At 41.2% G+C, this 26344-nt stretch overlaps 1 protein-coding gene across 2 annotated transcripts in view; it reads left to right on the forward strand.

Moving 5' to 3' along the window:
- Positions 1-26344, forward strand: part of EPHA4 (EPH receptor A4) — a 156354-nt gene that overhangs the window by 51825 nt on the left and 78185 nt on the right. For both annotated transcript variants that reach the window (XM_083442657.1, XM_083442656.1), the window contains exon 4: positions 12966-13121. In XM_083442657.1, the coding sequence (XP_083298783.1) occupies positions 12966-13121 (156 nt within the window). The remainder of the gene's footprint in view (positions 1-12965; positions 13122-26344) is intronic.

The following is a 26344-nucleotide window of genomic DNA, read 5'->3' on the forward strand; positions in this document are numbered from 1 at the left end:
TGAAGTGGGTACCAAGAATACCTAGTAATACCCTCCCAGCACTGTGAAATTGTGAAGCATTTCTGCCATGTACCACAAGCTCTTTTCATTTGCTGTGAAGCATTTTGGTGGGCGTTAAAAAGTAAAATAAAATCCTTTTCTAGGTTTTGGGATTTAAAGCAAACTTGATTTCAACCATATATTTATAACTATAAAGGCTAACATTTTATAGCTTCCTCTTTAGATCTATAGTGCTAGTGTATGAATGTTCAGAATGATGCATGTGAACAGCTATTCAAGTGTAAGGTCACCAAACATCACATTACTACTTAGTGCTTTGATACCAGGAAACAACAGGGCCTTTTTTTTGCTAAAAGCTGTAGTAAGTGGTCATGTTTACCTTGGCATTGTCTATGTTGCTAGCGGTAATCCTAAAACGAATCCTGTTAAGTGCAGCTCATTAGATGTCATTCTGCTGTTTTCTACATCTTTTCCCTCTAAAATTATGCGCTCCACAATTTACTGAACTGTTCATTAGAGACTGCTATTTAATACATAAGGCCACAGGGACGTGGGTGGTGTTGTGGTCTAAACCACTGAGCCTCTTGGGCTTGTCGATCAGAAGGTCGGTGGTTCAAATCCACACAATGGGGTGAACTCCCATTGCTCTGTCCTAGCTCCTGACAAGCTAGCAGTTCAAAAGCACGCAAGTGCAAGTAGATAAATAGGTACCGCTTGGGAGGGAAGGTAAACGGCGTTTCCGTGCACTCTGGTTTCCATCACGGTTTTCCATTGCACCAGAAGCGGTTTAGTCATGCTGGCCACATGACTCGGGAAGCTGTCTGTGGACAAACGCCGGCTCCCTCAGCCTGAAAGCGAGATGAGCGCTGCAACCCTAGAGTTGCCTTTGACTGGACGTAACCATCCAGCGGTCCTATACCTTTACCTTTTTACATAAGGATATACGTGGAAAGCCAAAAACCTGATGGCTGATAAATTTAATAACTTTTCTTGTTGTCACTGCACCACCGTCAAGTCCTAAATCTTTGTTTCCATTATTAAAAGAGGGTGTCATATATTTTCCTTTAATTGTATTTCCCAACTCTCCCCAATACATTAGGAACTCACAAGCAATTTAAATAGAAAGGGTTTCTCCCTCAGTCTCTGTCAGAAGAAACCAGAGAGGAATTGTCATTCTTCCTTAACTTTCTAGAGGTCTCAGTTATTTGTATATCATATTACACGCTTAAGCTGTTGCCTTGCTTTCTTTAGAAAGCTTGAATAGAACACAATGTGTTACTTCCTGGAGTTGAGCAGCAACCATTGGAGAGGCTTCAAAAAAGACCTTGGGTTGTATCCTACAAAGTTGTCCCATTCGTGTAGTGTCCAAACTTTTTTCAAAGAGGGCCAGATTTGATGAAGTGAAGGACCTTGAGGGCTGACCGAAGGGCCAACAACAAAAGGTTGTTGACCTTTTTTAAGGATTGAAGTTGTATGTTGAGCTTTTTTAATTTTAGGATTTTACCCCAGGAAATAAACTGCCACAGGGGCTGGATTAAACTGACTACCAGGCCGGATTAGGCCCCCAAAACAGACTTTGGGCATCCCTGTAAGGACTTCTGCTTGTGAAGTACAACTTCCACACTTTCTCCTACCTCTGTGTCCCAAATTTGTTCTGGGGTTCCCCTTAGCCCTCTGGGCGGCATGAATTGAGGGCTTTTAGTCTGGCCTTCATAATGTTTTCGCCATAGTGTATTTTGCAGAAGACACAGACTTACGAGCCATATATCAATAAATCAAGGTGGTGTGCAAATAGAATTACTTAAGAGTCATCCAGATGGCTGCATGCAAGTCTACAAATAGCACCCATTCAGATTTCTGCTGTTTTTCTGCGTGAAATATTAATTTGGCCCTTAAACACAATTTAGCCTTCCAAAGAAATTGGAGGGAGGGCAATGTGCACGAAGTGTTACTACTAGCCTAGGTTGGTTTCATGGCGGGGGGGGGGGGACTATAACAAACACAGTTACTATTCAAACAAAAATAATTCCTACCTACCCTAGATAAGTGGACCACTGGCTGGCAAGGCTGAATCAATCTTCCTTAGAGCGTCCGCAAATTAGAAAATAAGGATATATCTTTGGTTGCTCCTTTCCTCCCTTTTGTATAGTGATGTAGTATTAAAATTTGACCTTGCAAGACAGTGTTTAACTCACCAGTATGTGGATATGCAAAGAATACAGATATTATATTTAATTTTCAATATACGGTGCAGCTTCTAACCATAGGAGACAAGACGCTAACAGTGCCCAAGATCAAAGGGAGCTGTTTTTATTTAGCAATTTGGTCCATCACATTGAATTCTACAGCATGAATGTAAGAAGGGCTCTAGAGAAAGTTCATTTCCCCGCAGTCCTTCTGAATTCTCTCTATATCACTCTTGAAGCCCGTCACAGAGTAATTAGATTGGACTAGGAAAATACTGCATTTTGTGTGTGTGCAAGAGACATATTCATTCTGTTTAAAACCTTCACATTTAACCTCCCCCCACAAGACAATTGTGCATATGATACTAATGGCCTGAAAATGAATTGTTTTCCAGATGTTGGGTAAAGGAAAAAACCTTTGGAATTTTTGTCTCATGGATACAGGGGTGACTCTCCTCCCTTTGACATTTGGGTCAAAAGATCCAATAAAAGGGACAGCTTGTCGAAAAGTTATGATAAGCCTTTGGGACTCCAAACAGTTGCACAATTACTGAGGGGTCTCTTGGTGTGGGGTAAAGAGCTCATCAAGAGAGGCTATCGAAACAATTGAGTTCTATAATTAACACCCGGAAATCTGTTCAGAGATGGTAATAACAATAAAAAGAGAGCTAAGAAGAAGCTATCCGCTTGTGTGGCAGATGTGGTTTTGTTATAATTTGAGGAAAAGAATCTATTTAAAGGGGAGGGGGAGGGGAGGGGAGGGGAAGAGATGGAACGTCTATCTTTTTATTTCACTGAGTGCCACTAAAATATAAATTGCAGCTATTTTCCAAGGTAGCAGGTGCTCTCGATATTGTAAACCAGTGATCATCAGTCTAGAATGCATTCAGCAACACACTAGCAAGGCATTTTTTTTCCTTTTGCGTTTTTTTATAAAAAAAGTAATGCTGTTGCTATTTTTGTTTGCAGACAATTGATAGGAAGTGGGTTACTTGAGCCTACCTCCTTAAAGAATTTATTTTTCCTCCGTTACACATGTTGCCTTGTTACTGAAGCCTCTACATATTATGCTACTGTTCAAGAACAAAAGTAAACAGGCTTTGTATCCTTGGGGATCTAAAGTCCAGTTCACAGGACAAAGCCCTACTCAAAGTATACACATCAGGAGGTAGGCAGGTAGGTAGATTGTAATGATTACATTAAATACATTGTTGTTATTATTGTACTGTGTTTGTTAGTCACTTCCCTTACAGTCTAGCTCAAAGTGACTTCCTTTAAAATCAATTTAAAACAATGATAAAAACTTTTTTTAAAAATAGTTCATATATTTGTTTGTTAATTAAATTTGTATACCGCCCTTCATCCGCAGATCTCAGGGATGTTTGCAACCTTTAAATACAATATAAAAATACAAGATAAAAGCACAAATTACATTTTGTGAACTGCATTGTTATTTTGTGAACTGCCCTGAGATTTTCAGATGAAGAGTGGTATATAAATTTTATAAATATAATATGATAAACACAAGAACAACAACCAACCAACCACCCTCAGGCTACAAGTCCTGCCCTACTAAAACAGGCTGCAATAAAACAGGCCTTTAAAAAGAGTATTTCTTGGCACCTAAAACTGGATAAAGATGGCACCAGGCATGCCTCTCTATACAGTGGTACCTCGGGTTAAGAACTTAATTTGTTCCGGAGGTCTATTCTTAACCTGAAACTGTTCTTAACCTGAAGCACCACTGCCTCCCACTGTCGCTGCACCGCCGGAGCATGATTTCAGTTCTCATCCTGAAGCAAAGTTCTTAACCTGAGGTAATATTTCTGGGTTAGCAGAGTCTGCAACCTGAAGCATATGTAACCTGAAGCATATGTAATCCAAGGTACCACTGTATATTACTGATTATTTGCCTCCAGTTGTTTCAAAAGGCATTGTGTTATATGGCATTTCAGTAGCATTGTATGGCATTAAATGTTATATGGCTTTTCTCTCTCAGCAGGATTTAGTAGCAGCTCATGTATGCAGTTGGGCTTCCCTAGCATGGCAAATACAGCATGCCTGCATTCATGAAGGACAGTGTGCATATTTATTGGAGACATACAGTTTTTGGATCATGCCGGATGACTGATATACAGTCGTTTGCCTACGTGGGCTTCCTTTCACTGGCTCTTAGCTCCCTACACGGCAATGAGGAAAGCCCTGCTAATGCATACAGCACGGGGGGGGGGGGGGTAGCAATCATTTGCTCTGATTCAGAAACTGTTTTACAGGGACAGTAGTGGCTTTGGACTTGAACTGAATGCTGCCATTGTTTTTATTTGCAAGAAGGTGACTATGTAAAGGACAGCGGGAGCCTTTTGGCAAGCCTTAATCCTGTCCCCCCAGTGCATCACCTTTCCTGTGTTTAAGGTTCTCCACACGTTGGCAGGAAATTTGTGAAGTGGGGATCCTCAGGTACTTTTGAAGGCCCCTCTATATATCCCAGAACCTTGAATTTTCCAAGGCGCAAGGAGTCTTCACAAGTAGAAGACACTCCTTGCTTCGTAACTTCATCCTCCAAATTGGGAAGGAAGATGTAAAGAGTGGTCCACTGAGGAGGGCAAGGCTTGCCAGAGCACCCCAGTTTCCTTCACTGGGTGACCTTGGGCCAGTCACCATCTCTTAGCCTAACGTATCTCACAGGGTTATTGTGACAATGAAATGGGGAGAAGGCGAACCAGATACGCCACCTTGAGGTCCTTGGAAGACAAAGGTGGTATATAAATGTAATAACTAACCAACTTTGCGGATTGTCTTCATGCATGCAAGCAAACAGAACCTCTGAAGAGGGTTTAAATGTATAAAAGCTAGTTCCCAAAGTCCACCTTCTATATACATTGGTTGATATTGGTTGTTGTGCTGAAATGTTGACAGGAAAGCATGTTGTTGAATGGTTCCTGTGCATACCTGTGACCCATGAGGTACTCTCTGCACACAATACCTGCTTGCAAATTGCTATATTTGGAATGGTGCTACTTTGGTGAAATAATTGCAATTTATTTGGGGGCAACTTAATCCCATAAGGAGCTATAATATAACAGAATGATGTGCACTTGTGACTTTATTTGAGATTACCTATATGAGAAATAAAATTAATGTGCCAGGGAGTCCATACAGGTGGCACAGTTTTGTTTCCCCCTGTTTCAGAGTGTTTACTGTCCAGATTGTAAAGACAGTAATGTATTAAATCGGGATGGGCAACCTCAGGTTTAGGGGTCAAATGGATCACTCCAGGCTCTCTGCCTGGCCCCCAGAACCCTCTCCAGACTTCACACCATCCTCGAGAATTTTTGCCTGGTTAGGGTGTGTATTGGACCACTGATAATAACTCTTCTTGCCTGGGTCAGAGACAGGGCATGCATATGTAGAAAGTAGCCAACTGTACAAAGGTAAACTTTATGCTCATTTCTCCACCCACATGTGGCCCCCAGAAGGCTGCCCGGAAAGGAATGCAGCCTTCGAGTTGGAAAAAGGTCCTCCACCCCTGTATTAAATTATAACCTTGTCATGTCGGTGTGGGATCTGGATAAAAGAAAATGTCTCCCCTTGGCCTTGTTTCACTCTCTCTTTCTAATGGAAAGAACTAATTAAGGCAAAGCTAAGGGAATCGAATTCAAAGTTTGCACTGCTCATGTGACCTAATCTTTTTACAATGGCATCTTTTGCAAGCCGTGCAAGAATACATCTTTTGCGAGCCATTCACGCTCTGTCCTCTCCAGAAAATCCTCCCAAGAGAAAGGAAAGAATGAAGGATTGTCTTGAGTGTGCAATAAAGACTTTCAGGAAATGGGAATCTATGTGGGCTTGCTTGTTTTTCTACCAATTCATTAACATTCAGAAATACTGTATAATATCTTAAGTTTGTTTTCTTTTGAAAGGGCCTTGGTCAGTCATAATAGGTGTGTCAGCTGATTTTCCGTGCCAAAAAAAGAAAGAAAAAGAAACCCTTTACAGAGCTAGATTAGATTGTGACATAGAAGTCTATCAAGATGTAAAGAAATGTTGAACAAATGCAGTGGATTAGCAAATAGAGGAAGGTGCCAAGAGCTGGAATGTATTGAATCTGAACACAGCAAAATGAAGAAAACCGTGAATTCAGTTATGGGATTTTCTACAGCTAAAGCAAAATGGCTGTTTGCCTCAGACAGAGCTTTAGAGAGAGCTTCCTTGGGTCCTGAAAAATTAATGAACTGGGTTTAATGTAGTAGAAAGGAAAAGAATGTAATGCTTGGAAGGGAAGGGAAGGGGGGGGGAGGGAGAATAGCAACTTTGGGGCTCAGTAAGCCTTTTTAAACCAATGCACATGGACTTAAAAATGGAGGAAAGAGCCCCAGATTGCCTGTAGGGGATGTGTTTCTTTGCTTAAATTGGTCTATAATATGAACGGAAAGCTTGCATTGGCTAGAATATATATTCAGTATAAAAATGCTTTGTTTGTTTTTTAAATCCCGCATTGGCCTCAATTAAACGTCACAGTAAAAACGCAATTAATGATTTGCCGTGTTCCCATTTTTATAGACTTCTGCCCACCAGCACATGGAAGAAACAAACCATAATGCCTGTCTTAGCATTACGTCTGAACCAGGAATTGTGGTTTGTTCCACTCCACAAACCTTGACTACACATAATGGTTTGTTGGGAGCCAAAGATACCGTGACTCCTGGTTCAGATGTAAGCTAGGGATTGTAGCATGTGGAAGAGTGAAACAGAGTAGGAAGGTATTTGCTGTGGTTTACTGCGACTTACAGGCTGTGCCATTAACAACGTCCATATTGACATCATCCTCATATGACATAAAATAGTTTTGAGAGAAGCTCAGAAGTACCTTTTAGTGTGGTTGGGAAATGATCTCATTCCTGTATGGTTTTCTAATGGATCCTCTTTCTTAAAAGACATTTGGCCACTGCAAGGGAGAAGGTTTTGCAGATAGGGAGAGGAGTTAGTTAGTTGAGGAGCTCAGATTCCCTGGATTTCCCCTCCCAACTTCCTTTACTGCTTTCTGGCAGAACAGCTCAATTTGAGAATCAAGCTGCCTATAAGGAAATGCCAATACTACAAACCTCAAAAGCCACAATGCTCAAATCCAGAAAATTAATGGTTTTTCGTCTGAATATAGGAATGCTAGGACACACGTATATGTCATTTGGGAGGTTATTTATTTATGTATATATAGCATTTTCTGGCTGTTATGCAAAAAGCACCAAAGCAGTATGCGGCATAAAATAATCAAAAAAATTAGTTCAGTTCGGTAAAATAATACATTTAAAAAAAAATGATACACATAATATAGCTAACAGTCTAAATAAAATAAAATTTGAGAAATACTGCAGCAAAGTCTCCCTTTGCTCACCCAGAAGGATTCCCTGTATAAAAAGGAAAAAATGCTCACCGGAAGTGATTAGGTGAATTACCTTCAAAAATTTGACAATAGAATGGATTGCCATCCACATTCACAGATTTTACTCTTATCAATTGCCACAAGTAATATTGGCAATATGCTACTTCCAGGGACCAGATGCAGCTTTCCTTGGAATACCAGTTGCTGAGGAAAGGTCTGTTGCCCTTACGTCTTGCTTGCTTGCTTGCTTATTTATTTTAATTACTGTATACCACCCTTGAACAAAATTCTCTGGTTAGCAACAACAAAAATCAATGAAACCATAACAATCAAACAAGCATAAGAAAAACCAGTCTAAAACAAAACCAATGGCAGTATAGAATTTAAATAAGACTTATCAGTAGTGGTGCATTAGCGCAGCAGAATAAAAACATGAAGGTATCTCAAAACTAAAGCACCTGGGAAAATAAAATAAAATGACGAAAGAATATTATGCAGGTGGAAGGCGAGCCTCTCTTAGGAAGGCATTCCACAACTGGAGAGTCACCAAAATAAGGTTGTCTTTCTAATAGCCACTTGCTGGATGTCATTTGGTAGGGGCATCCTGAGAACGATTTATGAAAATAATCATAAAGTCCAGGTAGGTATATACGTGAGGAGGTGATCCTTCAAGTAAGTTCTGGATAGCTCAGTTGATTAGGGCATGGTGCTGATAATGCCTAGGTTGTAGGTTCAACCCCCCTAAGGGACAGCTGCATATTCCTCCATTGTAGGGTCCCTTCTAACTCTATGATTCTATGTCTAATTTCAACTTTGCCCCAAGCCATTTAGGATTTCATGCTGGAATTTTGAATTGCTCTCAGAAGTGTGCTGGCATAACGTGATCAAATCAGCCTGTCCCAGTTCCTAACCTTGGTGTGCCATTTTGGGCCAGCTGAAGCTTCCCTATCCTTCTCCTGTAGAGGAGAATCGGGATCCATGATGTGGGTTGTCTCTGTCCCTCTCACCACTGGCAGGAAGTTAAGTTCTTGAGGAATACATCAGGGGGCAAGAGAACCCCCTTACTCCAGTTCTGTTTCCTGCCTTTGCCACTGGTAAGAAGTTCTTGCCTGCTGTAAGGCGGGAACGCCATCTTGTCAGGGATTTCCTCCCCTTTCATTTTCTTCCTTGGTCTTTGCTTCCTGGATCCTCTTTTCAGCTCCCTTCCACTGTCCGCACCAGGTTTTCCTGCTCTTCCTCCTTCCTTTCGGTTCCATTTTTCTTTGCCAGTGCAAGGGGGCCTGGAATTCCTTTAGCAGCAGCCCAGGCCAAGGAGGCTTTTGGGTGACCTGCCAAGGCCTTGATCCAGCAGCTCTGGTGCTTTAGGAGGTTCTGATAAGCCGGGAAGTTGGATGAGGGAGGGTTTGCCTGGCTAGAACAGGCTTTGGGCCTACCCATGGCCCCTTCAGCCCCCTCGCCACAGACCCATCTGTGGCAGGGGGTGGGCCTCAGGAAAGCACCCATGGTTCAAACCAGGTTGGGAGCCGTCACGATGGCAGGGTGCCAGGGAGGAGGAGAAAGAGAGCTGATCTCTCCCCTTCCCTCTCTGGGTGCTCCTCATCTTGGGGCAGGGCTAGGAGGAGGCACGGGCCTCAGCATAAGTGGCTCCAGGTGCTGAGCAGGGGAGAAAGGTGCTCCAGTAAGAGGGCTTCCAAGAGAGCCGAGCCTCCTCTTTGCCCCAGGGCAGGCAGCTCACCCTGCTTCCTGAACCTCCAGGCCTGCACCCACCCCCTTCGGACAGGGAAGAAGGTGAATTTCCCCCAAATGAGGATGAAGAGGGGGGAGCATTCTGCCCAGACCCTTTCTGAGCCCAGACATCAAGCAGCTTTCGGAGAAGGCTGTGAAAGCAGTGGATCTCTCTGAGCAGGCCCAGTAAGCCAATGAGCAAACCCAGGCAATGCCTCCAATTCCTCAAGCACAAGGCCTCCTAGAGCGTTTTCCCTTTTCCAGGATAGTTTAAGGAGAGCATCTTTCAGGAATGGCAAGACGCTTGGGGCCGCCAAGTCTGCACATTCTTTTATCAGGAGGTTATACCCATTTGATAAGTCTGGAGGGGATTTTCTTAGTGTTCCTCTCATCGATGCCCCCATACGTTCCCTCCATGGCTTTCAGAGATGGGATTACCCCAGGAACCCTGAGGACAAAAGGGCAGATTCTATGAGAACCCAGAAATTGCGTGGTTTTGCAAGAATTTACCTGCCTAGGTAGAAACAAAATAGTGCACTTTTAGTGACTGTGGCATGTTAAAGACTAGTTTTCGCTGGCCTTTTGACACCTAAGATGTGTGTTCTCAGGGCCCACCATATTCTTGTGATTGTAATCCTTTTAAACCGTTTTTAATTGTTATAACCTGCCCTGGGACCTGCTGCTGAATGGTGGGTAATGCATTTAATAATAATACTGTCCACTTTATCTGATTAGCGGGCTTTAGCACCTAAATCTTATGCCATAGAAATAAAATGGTTTGGGTTTAAGGTTTCATAAGACACTTTGATGTTTTTGCTGCAGTGGACTAATATGGCTGGCCCTTTGGGAGTATTTCACATTGCAGCTATATGCCTATGCAGGTTTCAAATGACTGGGAGATATACATTCAAACAGCCCAAAAGAATCCAGTAAGACTAATTAAATTAATTGATGACTACATTTGCATAATTGCATCTTTATGGTGAAAGTTCCATCACATTTGGACTACTTATCAAAACATACTTTTCCAATGAATATTTACTGTTCAGGTTAGATATGGTTCCCATCACTGGTGGCATTATTTTCACAGGCATTACATGTGATGTAGTTAACACTCCTTTCAAATATAACTTGGTTTCTCAACTAACATTGAAGTTGTCTCAAAGTCCAGAACATTAGAATTGTTGTAATTGATTTCTCGTAATCCAGCTGTAGAACATGATTGAAAACACATATGACAGCATATGTTACCTTGACATCTAGAACAATGCGTTTGTAATGTTTATGCGTCCTGTGTATAGACAGAGAACTAACAGATGCACAGTGCGATAAGAAAGGTACCATACAGTGGTACCTCGGGTTACATACGCTTCAGGTTACAAACGCTTCAGGTTACAGACTCCGCTAACCCAGAAATATTACCTCGGGTTAAGAACTTTGCTTCAGGATGAGAAGAGAAATCGTGCAGCGGTGGCACGGCGGCAGCAGGAGGCCCCATTAGCTAAAGTGGTGCTTCAGGTTAAGAACAGTTTCAGGTTAAGTACAGACCTCAGGAACGAATTAAGTTCTTAACCACTGTACCATTGTACTTTTCTGTTTTGTTGGGGACACCCAAGAATCAGAACCAGTCTGAAATAACTTATTGTATTAATTGTAGGTCTTCATGAGGATAAAATTGCCTGACAGGTTTATAATTGCAATCGAAGAGGATGTCATGGATAATTTTGCGAACTTCTGTGTGCATCCAACTTAAATTTGCAGTGAGAAGTGAACTATTTTTGCACTAAGCTCCTGCACTAGAAGCGGATTTTCAGGTCAGGATGGAAAATGGGTCAGTGTGATATACAATGAATCCAGTCCAACTTCAGGCTTTGTTAGTATTTATCATCACTGTAAATTCCAAGAAGCTTCAAACGTTTCTTAACTTTTTTCAGGATCTCAGATCTTGTTTCATTAAAATTTAAAAAAAGTCATTGAAAAAAGAATTTCCATACCAACTACGTCAGATCTATTAATCTGCCTCCTCCGTAAGACCTTCAACCAGGGTTTTCTTCATTGAAACAGTAATTTGTACCTTCTTAGCTGCTTATCTTTTGCGGAGGCTCATTCTTTTTACACAAACTGTCTTTGTTTGATGTGGCTGGCAGAATGATGGACCATACCCAATAGGTTTGCATTTGTGTTTGGGGACTAATTGTGTTTGATGTGGGGAGGCTGAGCTTGACCCCTTTGCCTCTCCTTGCCAGTGTTGCGGGGTTTTTTTTATTTTAATCAAAGCCCCAAGGCCATTTGAAGCATAGCCAGAAAGCACCTTGCAAGTTGAACCCTATCTAATTATGTGATGTGTGTAAACGCTGAAAGCATAAATCTTAGTCACCAGAGCTATGTGTTTTTATAAGATTCCCTGGTCCGGTGACAGCCGAAGCAAGCAAGGGCAAGATTGATCCCACAGTGATTTTTATGGACGCTGCACCACACTTCGTAAAGTTTTGACTTGTTAAGGAGATTCCATAAATGGCCTCAGTTAATAAGGGTGAAGTGACTTGCTCCTTTACAAACATGTTGCAAAAAATCCGTGGCTGTTACAAGTACATCATAAAAGTGGGGGAAATTAAATCATATAAAAGAATGTGGAGTGAGTGGGAGAATAGCTGAAAGCAAATGCATGTTGGTTACTGGAGGCGTAGAAGCAAAGAGCAAGGGAACTCTAAAGGTAGACTGTGTGATAAAAATAAGAGACATGAAAGTGAGTCATGCTGTAAATATTGGCAGTAACCATCCTTTCTTTTGCTCTTTGTCCTTTATAAAGCTGCCTAGTTGACTTTCTCTGTTTCAACGTCTGGTGATGGTGTTTTTTTTTTATTTTTAGCCCTAGCCAAAATTTGTTAGAGGGACATGCTTGCATGCCACTGTACAAAAGATTTTCTTAATGATACTTAAGAGTATTTTTTTTTTAATCCCAATGATGTAAAAGTAGTCATCCATGTAAGCATCATATTTATGAAGGTGATGTCACTGAACACTTGCTGCACATGGGGCCTTGGCGTCAAAGAGTGCAGCCACTGGTATGCTCTGGCTCAGGGGCGGAGTGTTGATTTTGTCTCTTGGGGAGAGGAAAGCAAATTAATTGGCTTCTGCAGAAGGGAGAATTGCCTTTTCTGGGCATGCGAGAGTAAGAGGTTGACTGCCAATCACAGTAGGGTCTTATTCCGCTCCATCTCAAAAATTGGCAGTGTCACACCATCAGCTGCCTTTCGAAAGTAGTCATGGAATTAAAACAACTGCACCCTGTTTACTGCAATGTGAGAGTGTCTGCAGGTGGGAAGCAAGGAAATGGGGTTTACATAATAAACCCACGCAGGGAAGAAAATGAGACAGATTTTCCAACCAAGTTGCTACATGGACATGCTTATAGGTGCTCTTGTAAGCTCTACAGGCCTACTTGTTAATGGGGTCTCATCGGGATTAAAAATTGCCTTCCTTGCTTGGAGAGCGAGCAGTCAAGTGCTCCTTGGCTGGTTAATTTCTCTCCCGGTGCTAAGCAGACATCATTTTTCCTCTTTCAAAAGTGCCCCCATGTCTGAATGCTGAGTAAATGAGGTAGCAATTTATTATCAAGTCCTATACCAGTAACAGCTCTTCTTTTCTGTCCCCCCCTCCCTTCTTTTCCCAAGCTTGCAAGATTGGATACTACAAGGCCCTCTCAACAGATGTTGCCTGTGCTAAGTGCCCGCCTCACAGTTTCTCCATCTTGGAAGGTTCCACCTCTTGCACCTGTGACCCGGGATTTTTCCGAGCAGAGAACGACGCTGCCTCCATGCCCTGCACACGTAAGTCAGACTCCTTTATTTATTAATTTTCCTCTCCTCCTTCTCTTGCTGCTCTTATAATTTATACATGAGACACTCCCCAGAGATGTACATCCTGCTATGAAAAATGTCTGGTTGGTGACAGGGACATTCAGTAACAATTCCCTTTTAAACAAGTCAACACAATATGTCAATACCGGGTCCTCTCTCCTGCTGCACAACGGAAAGCGAAGTTTGTGATTAAGTGACAGAATGTAGGTCAACGGCAAAAATAAGAGGGTCTAATTCCATTTTGGGGTTTTTTGTGTTTGTTTTTTTGCATTGGTGTCTGCACCATGGAAGTGCCTTAAGGCTGCACTGTGTACGCATAATGAGGGACAATCACAGCCTTGCATATGTGATGTGATCAGAAAACAGGAGGAAAGACGCTCTAAAAGAAAGAGGCATGTAAAGGATGGTTTGTGGCAGCTCTGAATAGATGACTTTGGTCTTTTTCTATAACAACGCATGGAAAACCTTCATGGATCAGACCAAGGACCCATCTAGTCCAGCATTCTGCTCTCACAGTGGCTAACCAGAAGATGTTCTCATGAAGCCTACAAGCATGGCATGAGCCCAGAAGCCCTCTCCTGCTTGTGATCTCAAACAGCTAGTATTCAGAGGCAAAACTGCTTTTGACACTGGAAATTATACATAGGCTTTGTGAATGGTAGCCATTGATACTTGCCCCCTGCCCATGGTTGTTTTTTGGCATCGTGACTGGTCTTGCTAGATGCTTTGCTCACATATCATGTCAGGAATCAAAGTAATGGGAAGTGGCAAGGCATGATTTCAACACAAGATAGAGCATTTACAAAATCAGTCAATGCCGGATGCTGTGATTTTCATCAGGATGCAGCCACCGGGTAAAAAAAGGTTGTATTATTCAGTTGATAGGCTTTTGGGCTTTTTGAAATAAAAGCGAATGAAACTTAGAACTGCATGGTTCTCAATTTATTTCCTATTTCTGCTGCTATGTGCCCATTACCACAACATCCATCCATTGCTGTGGAGGTTCTATCATTGTTCATTGATATAGATCTCACAGGGTTTTCTTTTCACCAAAAGGGCTTGCTTGGCTGCTTCTGTGCACCACCTGCAAAACAGGATGGCCTCCTCCTTTGTCTAGGGCCCTTTCTTCAGGGTCACCTACAATCAGCTTTGCTCAGACACAGCACTGGTGGTAGTCAAGCCAAGAATAGCACGTCTGTTGCATTGCACATGAATTCGTTACATCCATCTTTAAAATCTCAAGAAGTTTGAGAGACTCTGTTAGGGCACGCAAAGGGCATTTTGCAAGTGAGCCTATTCTTTACTGAGATTATATCTTAATTTCACCAGAAAGCTTGCAGTAGGAAGTGCCCAGAGGGTGAGGTGGCACGCTCAGCATGCTCATATCACAAAGGCCATGTTTTAATTGTCCTTGGGCCACTCTGCCTCAGGGCAAGGACATTTAGAATACAGACATAGGGTCACCCAGTGAGTTTCCTGGCTGAGGAGGCAATATGAACCTTCGTTTCCCTGGTTCTAGTCCACTACTTTTTTAAAAAAAAGAAAAACAAATATACTGTTACTTTGCTTCATTTCTGTTTCAAATTCATTTTTTTAAAAAATGCAATTGTAGACAGACTCCTGTCTTTTAAATCAAAAGCCAAAGAGAACAGTACAGTGAATCATTCACACTGATAGAATGATTCTAACCTCATGCAAGGTCTTAGTAATTTGTTAGATTTTTAAAAGGTTAACTTCATGGTTTCAAAATAGCAGTTAGCAAGTTTTACATTTGTAATTAGCAAAATAACAAACCTGTTGATTTTAAAGTGTCTTCCACCCACAAAAAAGAAAACAGAATGTTTTTAATGTACTGGACAAATATTTGACAATATCTGAGTTGTCAATTGACCAAATCTTTTTTGACTGGTCAAATGCCCAACTATAACTTAGTTCTTTTCATGTTCTGATTGGATGTGACAGTCTCAGTCTATATGGGACATGGGTGCATGGTGGTGAGCAAAGATTTTCTGTAGCAAGTTATCCGTTCATGCTGCCCTCTTTTGTAAAGAGAGTCTGCTGGTCGTCTTTGATTAGAATCTTGCTACGCCCGCTTCTTAGCTAATGGCTAAGAGAAGTAAAACAAAAGAGAATCAAATGAGTTCTGAATCCTATTATCCTAACTAATTTCTCATGTTGCTGAGATACAAAGGGGCCAGGCCACAATTTTGGGCTATATATTATCCCAGCAGCTGTTTCATGCCTGCCAGTCTTTGTATAGGTTTTTGTGCTCATAGCTGCTTACACGTTCAGTGTTAGCCAAATCCTTTAAATTTTCAGCTACCAACAGAAAGTCCATGGAATAATCTAAGGTAATAAGGCTTGTTTGGGAAACCTTTGGTGCTCTGGATGTTGTTGAACTTCAACTCCTGATATTCCTGTCTGTTGACCATGCTTGCTGGGGCTGATGGGAGTTTTAGTTTAGCAACATCTGGACAGCCAAAGTCTACTCACACCTGTACCAAGGCATCCACCCACCTCCTCAGATCTCTTTACCAACACTGTCTGTGCTCTGTAGCTGTGCTTCTAGTTCAGCTTTCAACCCTTATATCTGCTGGCAGGAAGGTTCTTATTCTGGTCCCCCTTCAGAGTTGCTTTCAGATCCTCATCCAGCAGTAGAAACAAAGTGACTCCTGAAGCAGACAGCAAATTTTCTGGTTCTCCATTATGCTCTCAAAGACTCACTACTGAAGACTCTCAAAGCTGCTCTTCAGTAGCTGACTCATCTTTAAGCTGGAGACGCTTGTACTCCGAATGCAAAGTGCTGAACTTGCTCAAAATTCTTTCTCTGTCCCTCCCTCTAGCAGGGTGGAGGATGATTTGGTCACCTTCCCAAATCCTGAGAGGTTTTATGTGCCAAAATTCGGATTGAGCTTCCTAGTGATCAAATAACATTTACTGTTATTTTGTTTTAAGTTCCTGGCCACCTAACTGCCCATTCACAGTGATCAAGTTGGCCAGAGCCTGGAGTGCATGTTGGCTAAACACGCCAAGAACTAGTCTGTATTTACTTGTCTTACCACAATCTAACACAGATACCTCTAAACCCACCGAAATGTGGTTAGACACTGAAGGAATTTAAGGGATTGAAAGCCAGAGAAAGGATAAACCGGCTGAATGAAGCTTTAGTGAGTTATGGCTTGGCCATATATGGGCTCTTATGAAAGAGTCAGCTGAACCAAAGATAACAAATATTTTGAAAATAATTAACCCAAAAGTTCAATATCTCTGAAGTCTTAAGGGAATGTTCTGTGGTTTTGGTCTCTCTTGCTAAGGAAGCGAATAATTGTTGAATATTTTTATTTTGAAATGATAGGAAGACAGTCTTGTCAGATTTTCTAGCAGCTAGTTAGGGAGTCTGTTTCGTTCAAGAAGGCAAGGCAGAAATTTTGGAAGAGCACCAGCAAAAGAGAACAAGTCATGGATGAGCAAAGAATAGCACTGATTCTAAGTGGTTCTAAATTCTGAATTATTCTAAATGGTTGTGATCCATGGATTGTGTGTGATTAGATCTTGGTGGAAACATTTCTCATGGAGCCAGGCTATAAGCTCTGTCCAGAGCGATATCTTCTTTCCAATCATTCTCTTTTGTTCTGACTTTCTCCCTTCAAATAGTTTTCAGAATGTCTTCTTGGTTAGGAGCTGTGCCACTTAAAATGTAGACTGTGGTTCAGAGGTAAAACTGACTGCTGTTGTGGACAGCCTTAAATTCCATCCCTGACATTGAGCAAAAAGGATCAGGTTGTTTGTGATGAACCTGGTTTAAAGTGTATAGAGACACTGCTGAAGATATATTCCAAGTTTCTTGGATAAGGCTATGGCTATTTGGAGAAACCCTGTGATAATGAGGATGTGCTTATCGTGATGTTTGGGACTTTCTGTTCACCATAGTGCTGGTGAAGTATGCTAGCCCAGTGTGATGTACAGAGGTAACAGAAGCCCTCAATTTAGGTCTGCAGTGAAGTGGAAATTATACGATAGAAACATTATAACAGTGTGTTTATGTGAAGCTCTTTTTTGCATATATTAATGATATAAAGAGGAAGAGCAGGTTAGTTCTATACTGTTCAAAGATGTTATTCACCTGCAGAATACTCTCCTGTTGCTCAGATGGGGCACTGCTAAGAGTACCGTATGCACCAGAGGTGCACTTGGTATGTACTGGAAACCAGGCTTCAGCCCTCTGGAATCAATTACCAGCTGAATTTAGAGAAGCACCAAGAGTTTTTATATTTAGGCAGCTTTGAAAGACATTTTTTGTTTACTTGAAGTGGGAGCCAGTCATTTTTTCGAATAATAATTGTACAGTTGTGGAAATGGTTTCATTGCTTTCAGTTTACAGAGTTGGCATCCTCGTGTATCTTATTTCATTGCACACCACTTTTGTAACTTTTGGTTGTAAAGTGGTTTATAAATCTGCAATTAATATATGTGGTTATAAATTAACACTGGTCTATTAAATGAGTCATCATAATATAATTAAACATTAGAATAATCAAGTCAAGCACATGAATGACATCAAAATTAATAGACCACAACAATATTTTAAACAACTTCTGTATAAACATGGAATAAATATGAAAACTGAAAACCACAAGTGCAAGTGAAACCAAACTTTAGAGAAGGCAACCATTTTAAAAAAGAGAGAGAGATGTCATGAGGCAGGGGAAAAGAGCTCTATTTAAAGATCTGTTTTAGAGGAAGCATCTTGGTTTGCCTAACTTTTTTGACATGGGGAGATGGAGAAGAACACAAACAACAGAGGATCTTTCACACTTATCTCAGTTCTTCTTACCAGTTGGTTAAACCAGGTGATAAACCCAATTCCCTTGTGCTGACAGCTATAATAATCAAGCACCTTCTTTGTTCATTATGCTCTATTTAACCCCAGTAGTCTCATTCAGTCTTGCATTTAGTAATCGCTCAGTGTGACGGCCTTCTAATGAAGAAATAAAACATAGAATCTGAGACCCATTCTTCTAGCAAAAACATACACTCTGCTCCATTGGCTTGTAAAATCAGGTTTCTGTTCACTATTAGGCCAGGTTTAAAAAAAAAAAGGAAAAAAGAAGAAGAAATGGGTAATTTAAAGGAAAACACCTGGAATGAACAGAAAATCACCCTCCCTCCAATTTTGTTGGGTGTTGGTAGGAGGAAGGTCTTATTGTTGCTAATTATTTATTTTAGTTGCTAAGACATTCACAAGACTCCACTTTTGTTCATCATTGTTCCTTGGGCAGCTGTTCCTTTAACTATTTTAATAGCTACATCTTTGGTTTTACATCTTAACTCTCCAGGCCAGGAAAGGTAGACTTAATAGCTTTCTGTTTTTCCTGAATCTCACACTGGAGGAAAAGGAAACGAGAAAGCTTTCCTCCCCCACCCTCCTTATACAATCCCCATGACAAATTATGAAAATTGCATGCTTAATTTTTATGCACTGGTTAGAAAATGCACTGCACATGGCCTATAAATTGTTAGCATACCCGACATCAAAAACTTGGCTCAAGAATATCAGGGTTTTGTTTTATTTTTGTAAAGTTACAATTTACACTGCCAGTTGGATCACCAATATTGTTCTCTTTGAATCAGTTGCTCAGATGTTATGTTTATGGCTTATATTTCTATAAAGAGAAACCTTTGTGGAAGACAGATATTGGTATTTATTTCCATACTGCCATCACGCAAAACATCAGGGCAGGATACAACAACATAAAAACATTTAAAAGAGATACAAAACAATCATTAAAATGTCTAGCTACTCAAGGGACATTTTAGACAGCAGCATAGATCTAGCAATATTTTTAAAAAATCTTTAAAAGGCACCTGAAACACAAAAGTGAGTATGCCTGCCGAATCTCTGCTGGAAAAGTGTTCCACAGCGTGGAATCGGGGATATCAAATGCCCAACTGGTAGTGGAGTCCAGTTGGGTATCTGTAACACCTGGAATACCCATCTGTAGCAAGTCGGAATATAAAGTGATTCTTTAGGTATTTTGGACCCCTTTAGGTATTTGCTATAGTCCAGGGCTATAGCAACACAAGAATCTTGAACCTGGCCTGGTAGGATATGGGTAGTCAGTGCAGATGATTTAGGAGATGTCTCACCTGCTGTTGTCCATATGCTCCAATCTGCAGTTGAGACATCTCTGCAGTTGAGCTGGAGTGTCTATATTATGCCCAAGGGCAACCCCACATAGAGCACATTGCAGCAATCTGCTCTTGTGGTTACCAGTGCATGAACTACTGTGGCCAAGATATTCTGATCCAGATGCAGCCATGACAAGTGTCACATAATACCTTCGCCACATCTATGAGAACTTGGTTGTTTAGTGCGGCCGCACTGACACTTTTGGAACGCCCTGCCTACTGATACCAGAGCTGGCGCTTTCACTGTATTCTTTTCGGCACCTGCTGAATACATTCTTATTTAGACAGGTCTACCCAGATGTTGGCGCTGTGGGTTAAACCACAGAGCCTGGGACTTGCCGATCAGAAGGTTGGCGGTTCGAATCCCCACGACGGGGTGAGCTCCCATTGCTCGGTCCCTGCTCCTGTCAACCTAGCAGTTCAAAAGCACGTCCAAGTGCAAATAGATAAATAGGTACCGCTCCGGTGGGAAGGTAAACAGCGTTTCCGTGCGCTGCTCTGGTTCGCCAGAAGCGGCTTAGTCATGCTGGCCACATGACCCGGAAGCTGTACACCGGCTCCCTCGGCCAATAAAGCGAGATTAGCGCCGCAACCCCAGAGTCGGCCACGACTGGACCTAATGGTCAGGGGTCCATTTACCTTTACCTTACCCAGATGTTTTGTATGAGTTTAATTTGTTTTAGTCTATTCTAAAGTGGTTCTAGCTTCCTGTATGTTTTGGCTGTGGATTTTTAAAGTGATAACGTTACTGCTTTATCCTTTTTGGTAAACTGCTTTGAGGTTTTTTCCTACAATCAAGAAGTATACGCATTTCATGAAATGAATAATAAGTCAAAGAGGAGTAGTCTAGGGTGGTGAATGTTAGCAGAGAAAGCTGCAAAGTGATGAAGGAAAGTACAGTGTCCTTGGCAAAGAGGTGGACTCTGTGCTTTGCTGAGATGGTTTTGGGGGGCACTGCTCCCCAGCAACCCACAGTGTCCAGTAAATGAATAAGGCTCGCTGAGCTCACCCACCCCATGGGTCAGTGCTTCTCAATGGGATTCCTCTTCCCCATGGCAGCTGCATGCCCTGCCTTGTGTGTAGATCGTAGGATGATGCCTTTTGACCTCAGGCTCATAGTTTCAGTGTCTGATCTGATCTGGTATCATCAGTGAAGACAGAAGCCTCTGTGCCAGACACAGTTGTCTTTCAGCATTCTGGATGTGCTGAGTAGCTGTCTGCCTGAGCCACACATTCTGAACTGCACACTTGCAGTGTGTCAGCAGTATGCTAAGATATGGAGATAGCACATCTGATTTATCCTAAACATAAGTGCAAGTTATAATTTCATGTGATATAATTTCAGGTGCCTTGCTGTATTTTTTTTTTTTTAATGAAAGTGTGGTTTATAAATATTTACATAAATAAAAGTTATGGAAGAATGTTCCCTCAGAGCAATGCAGTTATTATTTTGAACAACTGGATGGCGGAAAGCAGAGAGAGACAGACAGAGAGACTGGGGGGCTATATGACCAGGCCTGTTTATTCTTCAAGCCTAATAAACTTTGCAGAGTGTTAGAATCCAATGGCTATATGGACCATGCACATTGTGCACATTGCCATGAATGTAGAAATGTACAAATAATTAAAATGTACGAAATGAATAAAATTCAACATTGCCAAGCTATATGCACAAACTTCAAAATATTTCTTCCTCGGTCTAAAGAATATGCCTTTTCCGTTACCTTGGGAATTTTCCTGCTAGAAAGAACAGGTACATTTTGACACTTTTTTATCCATCTGCATCAGTTTCCTAAACAATATGTTTCATTATAATTTGAGTTAAGCTTAGAGACACTATTAGTTTATTAACTTTTTTGATTGGGTCAAAGTAATTAGCATTAGCTGTCCAGCTGAAAGTACAATACAAATCTGTCTCTCTGTAAATGACTTTGAATAATTTGGTCTCTCGGGCTAGCCAAACAAAAGAGTGATTGTTTGACATATGGTATAATATATATACAGTATATATGTATAACTAACACACCTGCATTCAAGATACTCTACAGAACTGAATGTAATAAGGACAGATTTTAAAAGCTGCAGAATACCAATCCATTTTCTTAAAAAACAACACCCCTCTTATTTTCACTTCAGGTTTTTATCCTGAAATGAAAAAAAAGGTCATGTTAGAAATTGCGAGCATCACTTAGATTGTCTTTGCATTCGCCTTTTCTAATTGAATTTAGCCCTCTGCTGTATTTCCTCTAGAAAGTATATTGTTTTTAGATTACCATTTCAGTCCTATTACTCAAAAGTCCAGCTTCTAATGCTTTCTGACAGTTATCAACATAATGAAGCATAATGAAATGATGAGCAATCTACAGTGGAAACTCAACATGGATTCCACTAGTGCTGTGTGACTGCTGTAAAAATATGAATGCAGATGAAGATTATGTTATCCTTACCTTGTTTCCAAGGTCAAGGGCTAGTTAGATAAAGGTCTGAATCTTTCCATTTTGCAAATACAGTACTACATTTCAAAGTATGCAGTTGATTCTCACACTAAAATGTGTTTAGATTTACATTTCCTAATCTGTGCGAGCGTTCCCATGAAAATGATTGTTTATACAAGAGAGGGGGGAACCTTCCCCCCCAAAAAACCTTTGCTTTGGAGAATTAATTTTCTATAAATTAATTTTCTATAAATATTTACATTTTTACATAAATAAACCTTCCTTGTTCTTACTTTTTATCATGCCTTCATTCTGTGTCCAGTTAGTTTCAATTGTCATCTGCTTAATTTCTGTATAATTTTGAGGTCACTGGTTGATGCATAAAAATAACAAGGCCATAAGGATCCATTGGGAGTAAATTCTTTCACATCTTTTCTTGAGATTTCTCCAGCATGCACTAACTCCAAAACATGCAAAATAAAAATTTCCTTGAGTTTTATCGGACATGTAATCAGCTATTAGGAGACAAAGCAAATTAGGGGCAATGACATTGCCTAAATATGCCAAATAGAATGTTCCACTGAAATATCTCCCAATATTATTTCTACTCAGCTTTTGTCTGAAGTTGCTGTGAGTACAAGACTAATCGTTCCACCATTTTCTAAAAGCAGCTTCAAAAGAAAAGCTGAAAGAATTAGTCTGGCTTCACTTTTATAAGAATTTTATCTCGCAGCCAGGAGAAGCTTCACCTGCCTAATTCACTTACCAGAACTAGACTATAGTTGAATATATATTTTTTCATCTGAAAGCTCATTTGTTGTGTCTGCCTCCTACCAGGATTCAGCCTTCTTGCTTTAGCCTTTATTTCTTGGAATAGGTATAATTCTGTGTCAGGAAGAATGTGCAAAAATCCTGAAGACCAAACTCTGGTCTGCTGATCGCCAGTGGTTCATGAGTTTCATTCAGGTGGTCCTAGGAATTGTCTGTGGAGACAAAAGATGACATATCTGTTAGATTAGCTATTCTTATTGATTTTCAATTATACTTTTATTGCTTCTTTTATTTCTTCTTCAAATTACAATGACAAAATACAAGAAATAAAAGCAGCAACAAATATACAATTATAAATCATACACCATCTAGCAGCACACATTACAATTGCCATGGCAATTCCCCCAGAGGGTCCTGGGAATTTAAGTTTATTTGGAATTGGAGCTCTAGGAGAAGTGTCCAAATAATAATAATAATAATAATAATAATAATAATAATAATAATAATCATTTATTATTTATACCCCGCTCATCTGGCTGCGCTTCCTCAGCCACTCTGGGCGGCTTCCAACAAAACATTAAAATACAGTAATCTATCAAATATTAAAAGCTTCCCTAAACAGGGCTGCCTTCAGATGTCTTCTAAAAGTCTGGTAGTTGTTGTTCTCTTTGACATCTGGTGGGAGGGCATTCCACAGGGCAGGTGCCACCACTGAGAAGGCCCTCTGCCTGTAACTTGGCTTCTCACAGTGAGGGAACCACCAGAAGGCCCTCGGCACTGCACCTCAGTGGCCAGGTAGAACGATGGAGGTAGAGATGCTCCTTCAGGTATACAGGATCAAGGCCGTTTATGGCTTTAAAGGTCAGCACCAATACTTTGAATTGTGCTCGGAAACATACTGGGAGCCAATGTAGGTCTTTCAAGACCGGTGTTATGTGCTCTTGGTGACCACTCCCAGTCACCAGTCAAGCTGCTGGATTCTGCATTAGTTGTAGTTTCCAGATCACTTTCAAAGGTAGCCCCACATAGAGTGCATTGCAGTAGTCCAAGTGAGAGATAACCAGAGCATGCACCACTCTGGTGAGACAATCCACGGGCAGGTAGGGTCTCAGCCTGCATACCAGATGGAGCTTGTAAACAGCTGCCCTCCCAGGCTGCGCACCTGGTTCTTCAGGGGCACAGTTAACCCATTCAGGACCAAGGAATCCTCCACACCTGCCCGCCTCCTGTCCCCCCAAAACAGTACTTCTGTCTTGTCAGGATTCAACCTCAATCTGTTAGCCACCATCCATCCTCCAACCTCCTCCAGACACTCACACAGCACCTTCACCGCCTTCACTGGTTCTGATTTGAAAGAGAGGTAGACAAGTCTCATCACCTTAGCAAACTACAGTTCCCAGAGTTTTGGCGGAAGGCGTGATTGTTAAAGTGGCACAAGAGTGCTTTAAATGTTTGGCATGGATGTGACTTGCATCAGCCAATGCTGGAAATGATAACAGGAGAAAATATTTCATGTCCCAAGGCACCAAAATCAAAATATTTGGATGCAAATCCAGCACAGGTCTTAAAAGTGCACAAAATATCTGAGCACTAGCAATTTAGATTTGTAGGTGTCTGGAGGATATAGACTCCAAGAACCCCCCCTTTCTCACACAATCTCTTCTGTTGTTTATTGTGACTGAAAGTTTGTGCTTACTCCAGAAAGCAGGGAAAGTAGCAGGTGATTGATGTTTTCAAGAGGCTGCTGTTTGTGGTGGGCTGAGCTCTGCCCACTGTAAAACCACAGAGACTCCCATGATAAATGTTCCAGAATGGCCACGCTGCTATGAAGTAAGGGTCACCCTCGGTGGCAAAGTTTATGTAAACTACCCTACAGCAATGAAGGAGCTCACCTCAGCTGCTGAAAGAAACCAATTAGAGACTGCCACATTTACAGCTGTCAGGGGAACTCTCTGACTTTCTTTTAGAGTCAAACTCACATAGATCCACAGTGTTTACTCTACTTTATAACCTGTCTTTCAGTGGCAGGGAGATTAACAATGAAAATGCTTATCTGAAGGGCTTCACAGCTATCAACTCTAAAACATCATTGAAACATTATTGACAGCTCTGGAGTTGTATGTGTTTAACGAAGCCACAGGAGGAGGGATTCAAGGTTTTCTCCCCAGCAGTACAAGTGGAGGATGGACTTGCCTGCAGAAGGTTGACCGGTTCCTAGGGGTAGCCCAAGCTGAGGTGCAGAAATAAAGCACAAGGAAGATGAAATAAACAAATAAAGGGTGGTGGGAAGAGGCGGACAGATGGGGGGATGGGAGAGAAAGGGGGAATAAAGGGAAATTAATAGGACAGTTTTGGAAAGCTATTTTTTGTGGGGGTGCATATGCAGTTGCTGAATTTGTTCATAGGACAAAAAAGTTTTGCCAGCATTGGAAACCTCAAGAAAGGTAATTTTCTACAAGCTTGCTTGCTTTAATGATAAATTCACATTAAAGCTTCTGATTTTTATTCAGTTTGCCCCCTTTTGATATTCAGTTTTTGTATTTTTAAAAAGTAATTGAATGAAAATAAAAGATAATGAGATTTTAGTTATGCTAACTTTGGTTCTGTTGGGTTGGAGCCAAAGGTTGTGAGAGTGAAATACTGTTCACGCAAGGCTTTCTCCCACACTGCCCTCCCTGAAGCCCCCCCTAAAGCCTCCTTGAAAAGGCTGGAAGACTTTAACAGTGTAGACTATTTGCAGGGAATGGAGAAATTGAGAATAGCCTAAAGTTTGTTGTTGCTGTTGCTGTTGTTATTTTGTTTTAAAAAAGGAAACAGGAAAACACTTATGCAACTTTTATGGAGCCGACCCTTCTTCATTTAGTCATTTTTTTCTTGAAGCTTGGCTGCATTCTTTCACTTTATTCTACCTTAGTTTTATTTCCTCAGTGACTTAGATTTACAGGAGTTTGTTTCTTTGCTGCAGTGCTATGTTCCAAGGTGTCCAAAGACCTTTCAGAGTTCCCTTTACCCTTGATCTTTTCTTTTACACTTTTTCACTTGCGCTCAATAGTGCAGTTATGTAAATTTAGACTCTGGGCTTTATGGCCTTATGGAGAGGGTCCCCTCTTTAGATGTTTTCCTGCTCATACCAAATTATAATAAGCCAATCCTAATGCATTTAAGGATCTTTCTCACCATTCTGCTGAGTGGGACCCCAGACTTCTACTCTAACGGCACCACAGTCTTTTCCATTTTGTTCTGTTTTAAATGTAGTATAAAACAAAATAGCAGAAAAATGTCCAGGGTGAAATTTACCTAAGTCATACTCAAAGTAAACCCACTAAAATTGCTAACCGTCTGCTCAGAAGTAATGGGCCTAACTCCATCGAGTAGCATTTTTCAGAATGTGTTCAGCTGTTAAAAGGAATTGATATCTGTTGATATACTCCCAAGTCCAGTAAATTGAATAGTTTCCATACCCTGTGGAAGACTCAAGTGCTGATTTATCATCCAGTCAGTGTCATGGCACTGATGTAAATCTGATTCCTCGTAACAGTTCCCTGTTGGGCTACAATAAGTTTGCTGGCCGGTCTTCTCTGTTAGATCATCCTTATTATCAGGCAACAGTTCCTGTTTCCCCCCTTACAAGGCCTTATTCTGGAAAATTGCTTAGAGATGCCAGCACAAGTCTGAATGCAATCAACTTCTTTTAATATTGCCGAAGTTTAAGTTATTACCTCACAGGATATGAGTCATAAAGAAGGACAGTTCCCAGGACCCATTTAACGCCCAATGGCATTAGGATTTGCACTTCTG

The sequence above is a fragment of the Podarcis tiliguerta genome, assembly GCF_965153285.1.
Source record: "Podarcis tiliguerta genome assembly, chromosome: 5".
NCBI lineage: Eukaryota > Metazoa > Chordata > Lepidosauria > Squamata > Lacertidae > Podarcis > Podarcis tiliguerta.